The sequence below is a fragment of the Pholcus phalangioides genome, unplaced genomic scaffold (assembly GCF_987345545.1).
Source record: "Pholcus phalangioides strain wild (caught in Gottingen) unplaced genomic scaffold, Ppha-v1.0 ptg000007l_1, whole genome shotgun sequence".
Lineage (NCBI taxonomy): Eukaryota > Metazoa > Arthropoda > Arachnida > Araneae > Pholcidae > Pholcus > Pholcus phalangioides.
The window spans coordinates 11,391,022-11,403,316 of NW_028301600.1; the positions used below are offsets into that span (position 1 = coordinate 11,391,022).

The 12,295-nt window shown below is 37.4% G+C and overlaps 1 protein-coding gene across 2 annotated transcripts in view; it reads left to right on the top strand.

The window, feature by feature from the left end:
• LOC149084913 (glutamate receptor 1-like) overlaps positions 1 to 12,295 on the top strand; it is a 274,407-nt gene that overhangs the window by 232,792 nt on the left and 29,320 nt on the right. For both annotated transcript variants that reach the window (XM_089232649.1, XM_089232651.1), the window contains exon 9: positions 905 to 1,120. In XM_089232649.1, the coding sequence (XP_089088775.1) occupies positions 905 to 1,120 (216 nt within the window). The remainder of the gene's footprint in view (positions 1 to 904; positions 1,121 to 12,295) is intronic.

Sequence of the window (12,295 nt, forward strand, 5' to 3'; positions counted from 1 at the left end):
GAAATTTTTGTTAACAAGGGGAGGGGGAAACACATTCTAGCCTCCTGCACAGTCTTGCAGTGTGATAACAATAGCTTTCAGAAAAAAAATAAGTTTCGTTATAGCTTCAGAATGCGCGAAAAAAAACTTTTGACGGAAAAAAAAAGATAACATTATCCAAAAAGTGGAAGAAGGGATAAACTTTGCCCAAGAATATTAAGAAGTCTCCAACGAATAACGCAAATATGCGATTGTTTTCTCACTTGTTCGTATGTTTGCCTTATTATTTGGTGACTTCTTAATATTATCTAAAGTCCCGATAACTATAAACGATTTTTCCCCATGTTATAAAGCCACAACCAAAGCCATAATTCGTCTTACCGAAGTACCGCTTGTGGCACAATATATCCTCATCATTGTTGTTCCGTCGATTGTTTTCGCAGGTGTGCAGAGATATCGTCATAACGGTGTAAAAAGGAGTTATTTTTGCAATAATTTAAATTGCTGAGCGTCATCTGGTGGCAGGGATGTTACGATATCAGTCCGTTCCTTGCAAAAGTGATAACAATACCTGAATGATAACATTGTTCGTGATTCTAATAAGCGGCGGTGACTGTAGTATATCTTTCATCGTGAACCCTTTTTATCACAAACTTGAGAGTTAAAGTTACCATGTGAAAATTTATTAAGATTGATGTAACTGTAAGCAATCTTGGAATAATCCATGAAATCATCAAAACAAAAAAGTATGACTATTCCAAAAAGAAGATTAAAAATGACTTTTTACTCATTTCTAATCTAGTTTCGTTTGAGAAATAATTAAGTCGGCCAGAGTCGATAAAACACTCATTATTTATCCTTTCTATTGCAACGCTATTGCGAGAGTAATCAATGGAAACGGCTAGATTTACTCTTTCGTTACCAGGAGGAACCTTATTTAATGAGAAAGAAGACGGAACCAGGACAGATTCTTGAAGGAAACGAAAGATACGAAGGCTATTGCAAAGACTTGGCTGATCTTATTGCCAAGTATCTACAGTTTAGCTACGTTTTGAAGCTGGTTAATGACTCAAATTATGGAGGACTTGATTCCAACTCCCCTGTTGGATGGAATGGCATGGTTGGTGAACTTATCGGAAAGGTCAGTTAGTTTCTCGCATATTTCTATATGATCTTAATTTTTCTTAAAAGAAATATAGAATATATATATTTTTTCTTACTGGTGAAATATATATTATTCATATACATATCATGACATGACGTGGTATAAAAAGTTACACAACGATAGATTTCATGATGTATTAGATGACGATATATAGCTTAGATCAGTGATTCCCAACCTTTTTTAGGCCATGTCTCACCAAAGCATCTCTGAAATACTGATGCCCCCACAATATACTCGTAACTAGAGCTTTTGTCAGTAGGGTACTCCTCCGTGAAACTTCTATAACAAAGTTAGGTTTTTTACATAATAAAGAAACAATTTTTTTTGCTTTGTATCATTAATTTTTCGATCGAATTTTGGAATTGGAGAACAGTTACTCCCCTCCCCAGGGCTTTCTCTTTCCCCCGTTACTTGTCATTCTTGTTATTCAAAAAGTAAACTCCTATTTACGTTTAATGAGCCAAAAAGGTCATTCACTTAGTTGAAAAAGCAGTGGTTCTTAACCGGTGTCCTTGGCGAGACTTCAGGAGGTTCTGTGAACTTGGATGACAAAACAATTATGTCTAACTCATGGAATAGAATAGGTAGGCTTTCGCGGTGGGAGTTTATAAGAGTAGCCATACTTTTTATGCCATGTTATGACATTTTTGAGGCTTTTATAAGCAGACGTTTCGTCCACTACTGCGGTGGACATCATCAGGCGCATTTGACGGCAAGCAAGAAGACACAACGACCTCCTTGGAAGACCGTTGATTATCAATGCCATCGACACATCATTCACAACACCGATGCAGATTCCACAGCGTCTTCAGCCGAAGCGCTAGAAGATCATGGTCTTTTGAGAAAAGTCGTTTTTCTCCTTGCTTGCCGTCACCTGCACGATAATGTCCACCTCAATGTAAACGAAACTACTGTTGAGAAAAAGCCTCAAAAACATATTTTTTACTCATTTTTTTTACATTTGTATATACAGGATATTATTTTTTAAAGGGGTCTGTGGCCTTCATCTTAGTGGCACAAATTGTCCGTGAAACACTATGTTGAGAAACTTTGGTCAAACTCCTCCCAAAGAAAACACCGAAAGAGAAAAATAAAACAAAGAAGTCCCCAAGAAATTGTCCAAAAATTTTTTTGAACTGATATAAAAATGATAGAAGTTCTGAAAAGCTCCACTCACAAGCCTTAATAGAAAAACTCATTCTCGAATTGACTCCCTGAAAAATCAAATTGCCCCCTTGTGGAGCGTGAGCCGCACGTTGGGAATCACCGGTTTAGATAAAATTTAGATTTAATGCCTTGACTATTTAACGTATTAACTGGATATTATCTCCCCTAAGAGACATTTCATTATGGTGATGATGATGAGTCAAGAAGAAGGAGAGAGAGCCAAGGGAGTACGCAGGATCAACCTTTCGAAGGACCACAAAAATTTTCGAGAATTTTGGAATTATCACTTTTTCAAAATAATTTAAATTAACAGAGAAATTGGTTAAAAAAAAGCATATAAAGGATATTTTCATTTGAGAGAGAGAGATATTTAACATTTTTCACCGAAATATTAATTTTTTCTTCTAATTTTGGTCTGTTTGGGGGCGGGGCACGGTCCCTCTGAGCACCCCTATGCGTACCCCTCTGGAAAGAAGGGGATAAAAGGAGTTTTTGTGTTCCTACGATTTACTAAGACGAGGTCATTCGACATGTGTTCGAGCTTGTACTTCAATGATTTTCTGAGCTCACACGCAATGTGGTTGGGATGACTACCATTACTACTAAACCACACATGCACTTCATCCATATTCCTCTGCGGAACTTCTAATGAATTATTACATGCTGAAATGTGCGTTTATGTGTTGTGAACCTGAACGAAAGTTTGATTTTTGTGATGTTTGTTATAGTGCTGCCATCTATTTTTCGAACCAAATGAGCGAAGTGGATGGCTGATGGTGGCACTGCCAAATTTAACATGAATTATCTTATCTATAAAAGAAATTATGATTTCAAAATATACTTCCGTGAGAATGAGTCAGCGATTACGCTTAATGTAATAAAAATTCTGAAATTAATACATATAACTTGATTGGTCGAATTTAAATTTTATCGCGTTATTACGTTATAACGAGGTTCTACTGTATTTATTTGGCATACAGTAGAAGAATTTCCCTTTGGCCAACTGCCCGAGTCCAGAATGCTGGATTGGAAGATAAGAATTCTAGACGGCCTTCTGAACTTTCGACGTTTGCAGAAGTTGATTCAATTCCTGGACCGTAATCTACATCTACTCCACAATATGACGCGAGCTGTAGAGACAAGTAGACGGCATTCACGCTCAAAGTACCCGTCTAGTGATCCAACAAGAGTGGAGCATGGATACCTAATAAAAAGTACAATTTACGGCCTAGAAGACCGGCTGTTTCACCGACACCAGATAAAGAATATAATCTACGCCCAAGAAAACAAGCGTAAGCTGTTTTATCGACTATTGGCGGGAGTGAAAGAAATGGAGGCGGTGGCCATGTATGGATGACACGTTATAGCTTATTTCAGCGTGATTACTTATGCAATGAGATTGGTATATATATTCTATAGAGATCAGATAAATTCAGTTCCAGATTCTATCATATACAAGACGAGATTATTGTGCGATTATCATCAAGGAAAATGGTACGATTATACGGACTGATCAACTGTGGACGATGTACAATTACGATTATTATTCCACATTTCTTATTGTATTTGAAATAACGTTGTTATTTTCACATAAATTAATGAATTTCCGGATACACCCATCTTTCGGGAACGCTTCGATATTTCTCTGAGATGTGAAGCGGGGCGTGTCCGGTTGTTCAATGCTCTTATTTGGCTTTATTTATGCTTTGAAACGGAACGACGGTTACTGATTTGATAGTTATTGGGTTGCTGTATTTTAGAAATATGTGATATCTATATTTGTTATGGGCATCTTTTTCTCTGTCACCTCGTTGGTCATTTTTCTTGCTGCGGCATTGTATTATTTCTAGTCACATTCGAAAAATGTTCAAGTGCTACATTTTTTTTTCAATAATACACACATAAAATGATGTTGTCGCAAGATTTCGAACGATTTCCATAAACGCACGTATATAAGCGGAATGGCATCAGTACCTATCATGAATAAAATCGCGGACTAACTAGACGCTCATATCCCCATAAAGTAATGTAATATCCCCTTCAAAGAAATAACCCTAACACCAAAGACAAGAACTGTCTCGTCACTCAAGCTCGCACTCAACGGCGACGTAAAAATATTTATCGTCGCACATAAAAGACATCAGAGTTCTTTTTCTTTGACAAAAACATATCCTCCTCCCATTGTTCTTGGGAATTCCCGTGGCTGTAGAAGTCTAGGCCGTGGAAGCGGAAGAGCAAACATTTCGCTTTCTTCATACTAAAGCATCTCATAAAACACTTCTTTGCGGTCAGCGTTCAAATATCTTCTGCCAGCAGGGAGGTAAAAGTACGAGAAAAACACAGCAGTCCTGTAAATGCTACGGAATAAGATAAAGAATAGAACACCACCTACCTTCCTCTCATGGGCGGTGTTCTTGGCCATTGTTGCTGAAACGACAGTGCAACTATATATGATTATGCGTAAGCTGAGATGTACATAAAAGCTTCTTCTTCTCCTCCTTCAGCTGCTGCATAAACAGCAAATGATTTCTCTTCGCATTTTAACAGCCAACTGAGGAAACGAAGGATAGTGCCCGTCCATACGCTTTGTGGTAGGACTAGACGATAAAATTGAAATTTTTATAGTTTTCGAGAAACCGGAAAGCTTCTTCCTTATGATACCAAGAGCGCGTAGAATTCTGTTAGAAAGCATATCCGTTGAAGAATTCTTATATGTGAAACATTTATTTCTTCACCTATTCAATGGTGTAGGAGTTTCAGATAGGAATCAAGAGAATGTTTCGAGGGAGGTTGAATTCCCGATACGGATTCCATCGAGTATGTGAAAATGTTTGACTTGTGTTCCATCAGATATCCTTCGTATTTATTTGAAAATGTCTTTTTTTCGAAAGACTTATAAGAAATGTGAGAATGGTATAAGAAAAAAGATTAAATATAAATTTCCGCTCGGAATTTTCTATATTTTAAGTATAAAAAATATACTAACAAAATAGCACTTCGATCAATTCATACATGAAAAATAGCTGATCAATATTAATCCATTATGTGCCGAAACTCTATTATTTAACTTTTTTAAAAACAACAGAACAAAAAAAAAACCATTTTGTGTGATAACATGAATGAAATATGAAGGGAAATATGTTTGGGAAAAAGTTTAATTAAATTAGAAACATTAATTTTTAAATTATTATTAAATTTATTGACACACAAAATAAGGGGGGGGGGGGAGAAAATAGATGCAAATATCTATAACAGTGACCCAAGAGCTCTATATAAGTAATTATAAATTAATAATTAAAATTATTGATTAATTTTTTGTTATTTATTAATTTTTTTTTAATATTTTTATTTAGTTTGTAACATTTTATAGCAGCCAGAATCCAAAATTTAGGTAGAACAATCAAAATTAAAAGTTCCACTGTTTAAATAGAAATGATAACAAGCGTCCCAAAAAAGGGGCAATGGTAAATAATGGGTTAATAAAATTAGCTCGAAGTAAAAATTGTATGAATAATTTGAGTTCTAATTTTAGTAGAAAAATAATTAGTCAATACAAATTAGTTCGATAAATTCAACCAACTTTTTTGAAAACATAATCTTGTGAATATTTTAGAACTCTCCTTACTTACTCTACGTTCACGTTTTAAATATGTAGGCCATTAAAATTAAAACAATCAAATTTTTTCATTTCATAATTTTTGTGCTCAAAAAATTCCAAAGTACAAAAATGCAGTTTTCAAATATTCATTCCAACAGCAAAATTTTTTTTACCAAATGTGCTATATTGTTCTATTCCAGCGTCTGAAAGGAAAATTCACCCACGAAAAGTCATTATTTGTGCGCATTATATTATCTCGATCATTTATATCATTCCAGAAAATATATATATATATCCACAATAAATCATGAAATTCTCTTGGGAAAGATATACATTTCGGTCAACTTTCACAAAGTATGCAATACCCTTGTTATTACGCTTCATACGTATGCTAATTTACTTAAATTCGCCTGTGATTAGCAGCTTGTTAGCTCAACCACCCGAAACTGTGAGAGATCTTCGATGCAGGTTTCGTGGGAAGTAAGTATCTTATATTCAACGAGAGTCTTAACAACTCCGGAAACTCGTTTCATGAATCTTTAATTGAAGGAATGGAGCAGAACTACACTGAAAGTGAAAAGGGTTGAACGAGCCGAGGCTCTGTAGCCTGTTATTTGTTAAGAATAATTAATTGTATACCACGACCATTTCATTTTACGAATGTGAACTTTGATTCCGACGAATGCCCAGAAAACATGGCACCCGTATTTAGGAAACATTTATAGGATATAGAGATACTTCGTACTGTCACATAAAGATCCATATATATATACATAATTATATTCTCGTTTCTAACTAAACCAATCTATTGAAGTTGTAACATAAATCGCTAGCACCTACGTAAGTATAATAATAAGGGCATAAAAAATTACATTCCTGCGGGATAATTGGAAGTTTTCATCAGAATTTGATATTTCTTCACTCCTTGCATCGGCAGTTAAGTTTCACCCTTAATAGTTCATGAAATTGAGGTCAGAAGACTGCGATGACCATATGATGAAGCGTTTTGCTCTTCATCCACTTTTAGACTAAATCTGAAATGTGTCGAAAAGCAGCTACGACACGTTTTGGCTTAGGCAAAAGAAAGTATATGGTCACACAAAATGTTTTTATTAATTGTGTTTTGGTCATGGTCATATCAATTCTATGAAGTGAAACTACTCCAGCCCTGCGGAAAAGCACTCACACCGATCCGTCGACATGCTTTACAGTGGATCCTTGGTACCAAGTTTCAAATGATATGTAGACTTCGAGTGCACTTACTATCACCAGATATAAATAAAATGAATGTTGCCTTGTGTGTGTGTTGCGAGTCCGAAGTTGTGCATGAACCCGGATTAGATTGCGGTCGAGAGAGAAAGTATAGTACCTATTAATAGCGTTTTGCAGACGACATTGTTGTTATCAGCAGTAATCCAGACGAACCAGAAGAAATGATACAAGAACTGGTGAAGGCACGTATTCAGGTGGGCTTGAAAATGAATCTGCAAGAGACTAAGGTCATGTTCTACCCCTTTGCGTTGAAGAGGACACTCTTGCTCAACAACGCAGAGATAGAAGAAGTAGAAAGCTATGTATACCTGGGACAAGAAATTACCATGGACAACGGAATCATTAATGAAATAAATAGAAGGAAGAATCAGGATTGGATGGAGCACTTTTGGCAAAAACTGCGTAATTCTGAAGAGTCACATGCCAGTATGTCTGAAAAGAAAAGTTTTTAACCAGTGTGTGCTACCAGCACTGACTTATGGAGCTGAAACATGGACATTCACAAGCAAGACGATACAAAGGCTACAGATAACACAAAGGAGCATGGAAAGATGTATTCTAGGCATCACAAGAAAAGACAGAAAACGAATCACTTGGATAAGGAACCACACAAAGGTATATGATATCATGGAAAGAGTCAAACGTTTGAAATGAAAATGGGCTGGACATATTGCAAGAAGACAGGACAACAGATGGACCACAAGTATTCTAGAGTGGTACCGCCGTGGTGTTAAACGTCCGAGAAGGCGTCCCCACCCAAGATGGATTGACAAGATCAGGAAAGTGACAGAAGTCAACTGGATGGCTAAAGCACCAGACAGAGCAGAATGGAAAAATTTGGAGGAGACCTTCATCCAGCAGTGGATGAAGGTTGACAGGAACTTGCTCCAGAAGCATCTATCTCGAACGTACGTCGCATACTGCAGAATACCCAACTCGAGTACGTCTGTGTAAAGCTGAATACAGGGAACACAAACAACTATGCATCTTCTATATTAACCACTGTTGATAGTAATTGAAATTCATTGAGTGATCCGTTCCATTGGCCATTTGGTATACACATCCAAGAGTTTATTTTGGCATTCCAGATACCTTCTGGAGGATTCAGCTGGAGATTGTACTATACAAATACAAATACAACGCCACATTGCCCAACGAGGTGGCTGACTTAAGAACATCATGGATCCCCGAGCCATTTTTTGGAGGCCCCACCTACTACTACTACACCACACATGCGGCCCGCCCACACCCCCCCCGGAACCCCCTAACGAATCGGTACATACGGGAATGTGCGTGTACGTGTAGTGAAACCTGACGTGAAGTTTTGTTGTTTCTCTGTAATGCTTGTTATGTGTAGTGCTGCCATCTGCCACTAGTTTTTCTAACTATGAGTGAAGTGTTATGATTGAATGATTTATCGTTGTAGGACTGTTGCTCTCTGTGGCGAGACTTTTTAACGGGGAGATCGGCTCGCATTTGCGCCTTGAAGTTGGGAACCACAGAAAACCAACTTCAGCCGACCACCGCTGTGGGGTTCGAACCCGGATCCTCGCATCGCGAGACCGTCACTATAACCACTCGACCACCACAGCGGCAACGGAAGCACCCGTCAGAAGGCCACCTTTGATCGGCAATGACTATACGGCCAAGGGCCATCGTAAATGTTTTCAACAAATGAACACACATCTGATTCTAAATCAAGAAATACAGGTATATTCATGAGCCCAAGAAGTATTGAGAAAAACTTGACGATTGCCATTGCTGCGTTCAGTCATACGAGGTCGACAGTCTCTGTATAACAGAGATTTGGTTACATCAGTCAGTTTCGTCTTCCTTTATATGTCTACCAGGATACGGTATTTTCCGATACGACAAAGCAACTACTGTGGAAGGAGGAGTATGCATTATCACTCGTAGCAGCCTGAAATTTAATCTGGTGAACGTGCATGATGAAAATCAAGATGTTGAGATAATATCGGTGGATATAAAAAGCGGAAATAGGAAGTGCAGGCTTATCACGGCATATGTTCCACCAAACAAATATTTACTACACCAAACAAAACACGTAATTTAGATCATTGGTATGAGTTTTGGCGAGAACTCATGCATTATTGCTTTGTGTGCTTTCCGGTGATTTTGGTAGGAGATTTTAAAATGCGGGGAATTGATTAGGGATAAACGGGAGATTTTAAAATGCTGGGAATTGATTGGATAAACGGGAGATCTTAAAATGCTGGGAATTGATTGGATAAACGGGAGATTTTCATCTGAACTGGAGTCAATCTCAGCAAAACTAGGCATTGTTTAGTTGGTCGATTTTCCTACGAAAGGGGGAAAACTTCTTAGATATTGCTACCGATTTTTCAATGGTCCACGACGTATATGCACTTCCATCCTTCTGCAACAGTGATAATCCACCGCACATGCCGATACACTTGTCATTGCATATTACAGCAGAATTAGATACACTAAACTATTACAGTGCAGATTATCCATTATTATCAACTAGTGTAAAATATCTTCAAAACCAACTAATAGCTGGAACTATCTTAGCTGCGGAAGCTCTGCCAGGTCTATTCCTGCGGTCTCGTGAAAATCTTCCCCGGTAAATGAGATTCAACAAAAAAGACAAGATTTTGCGAATACTAAACAATAGGAAATTGCATGTTTGGCGCCAATATAGGTCTAGACCTAGTCAAACCGTTAAAGAAAAATACAAGGCTATGGCTAGAAATTATGCAAATTACATCCAGGAGAAAGAGTTTACACATCTCTTCAACCTCTGTAAAAATCAAGATTGTAACTTTTCCACAGAGATGAGCGCCGCAGACTTCGTGTGTCCTGGGATATTCCAACGCTATCTGTGAATGGTACCACGATAACGGAAGATTATGAGAAATCCAACGTTTTTGCGGACATTTTTTCTTGTTCACATAACTTCAGTTGTTGTACTTACCACTGTAATCATGGCCCTATGAATGATCATCCGATCTTTCATTATACGTTCAACATTCAGACGATAAAAAAGCTATTATTGTTTTTCTTCCTAGTCGATTATCTCCGGATCCTGACGGAATACCCAGTTGTGTGTACAAACGTCTTTCAGGCCCGATATCTCCACGTCTCTTAGCTCCATCTTCATATCCTTCTATGACTACGGATATATTCCACGCTCTTGTAAAACTGCAGTTATTAGTTCCAATTTATAAGAATGAAGGCTCCAAGGCCGGACCGAATAATTATCGTTAACAGATTTATTCTTGCAAAATTTTCGAGAGATGCATCGTGAATGAGTTACTTGTATTTTCCGTTAAGATGGGCCTAATCCCCTCAGGCCAGTTTGGCCTCATTCCTGACCGCTCTTTGTTAGTGGAGCAGTTGATTTGCCGTGATATATGGGCGAACGCTATCGATTCAGGACAAGAGATTCGTGTAATTTACGTACATTTCCAAAAGGCATTTGATAAAGTACACAGATTGTTACTACTGAGGAAGCTAGCTGGCATGGGTGTTTCTGATAAAATTGTGAGGATAATTCATGTACTGCTATCAGAGCGGGTTCATCAGGTTTGACTAGCGAGCATCATGTCCAGAGATTGCCAGTTGCCTAACGACATCGTCGAGGGATCGTTGTTAGACCCGATCTCATTTACTTTGTATACTTACGATATCACTCAGGCTGTCACCCATCCCTCACAGTTCGCTGATGACGTGAAGTTATTCTCTCCAGTAAAAACCCTCAGGATCTAAGAATTGCATGCCAACAACTTTTCTAGTGGAGTTGTCAGTATAAACTCCCTATTTCAACATCAAAAAGCGGATAAATGCATTTAGGCAAACGCACCGATCCTGAATATTATCAACTAGGTAATGAAGCGTTACAGCAATTAGATACATGCGTAGATTTAGGTATTGCAATGAGCCGCATCCGGAATTTTATTGATCATTATCATGGCATAGTCTGCAAAGCTAACAGAATTTCATAGATGTTATGTACGGCATACCGCAAGCATGATGCGCATACGTTGTCAGGTACTTTCTGTGTGTATGTCCGCCCGACCCTGGAGTTCTGTGCTCAAGTATGGAGCCCTTACAAAATCAAGGACATAAAGCTCCTCGAAAAGCCACAGAGGTCCTTTACAAAACGAATAGAGTGACTGGTCTTATTGCGAGAAGCTTCAATTTCTGGGTTTGAGCTCACTGGAATGGAGTAGACTCGATGCAGATCTGAAGATGTGCTACAAACTAGTCCACTAAATAGTCTGTCTACCATCGGACAACCTTTCTTCCAGATCATGGATAGACGAGTTAACCTACGGAGGCGTCGCTTCCAAATAAGAATACCAATGACCAGAAGAGATTGCTTTTCCACGGATACAGATGCCGTATGGCGAGAATATGGAACAGTCTGCCATCAAAACTTGCATGCGTTTCCTACGCAAGATTTGCTTCCGCTATTGAGGATTTCGACTTGGCTTCGTATGCAAAGTGTTCTCCCATTCCGACTATTTTATTTCTGATTATTTATATTTTTCATTCATTTTTACTTTATTATTACTTTTCCAGTTTAGTTCATTTCATGCCTTCTGGGGTTATTGTAAATAAATGAATGAAATATTTATTTCACAGCTGCATTATTTTACAGGAAAATTTCAATATCTATTTTAAATTTTCGTAGAAAAGTATCTTGCGTTTTATTGCATTTATTATAACATTGTATTAACATTTTTTTTGTCTGAATTTTTTTTGAACATTCGTGCAAAAACAATTTTAAATTATTCGATATTGGTACATATCATGAAAAGAAAAAGTATAATCATACAAACGTCAAAAACACATGCCTACTGGTAAAAATGTCAAAAAGGATAATTGCGAGAAACTGATGAAAAATTTAATACACCGTAATAATCAAGATAATATCAATAAATTCTTCAATTTCAGCTGACATAAAATATAATTGAAAAATCTTATTTTTCAAAACATTTTCCATTTCGAATCCAGCTATAAACTAGACTTTACCAATAGTTTCTTGTTTGAAGTGTTATCATCATGTTTTAACTTCCGAGTTCTGTTTTTTAAGGAAAGATATTCAAATCATATTTTACACACGAAAT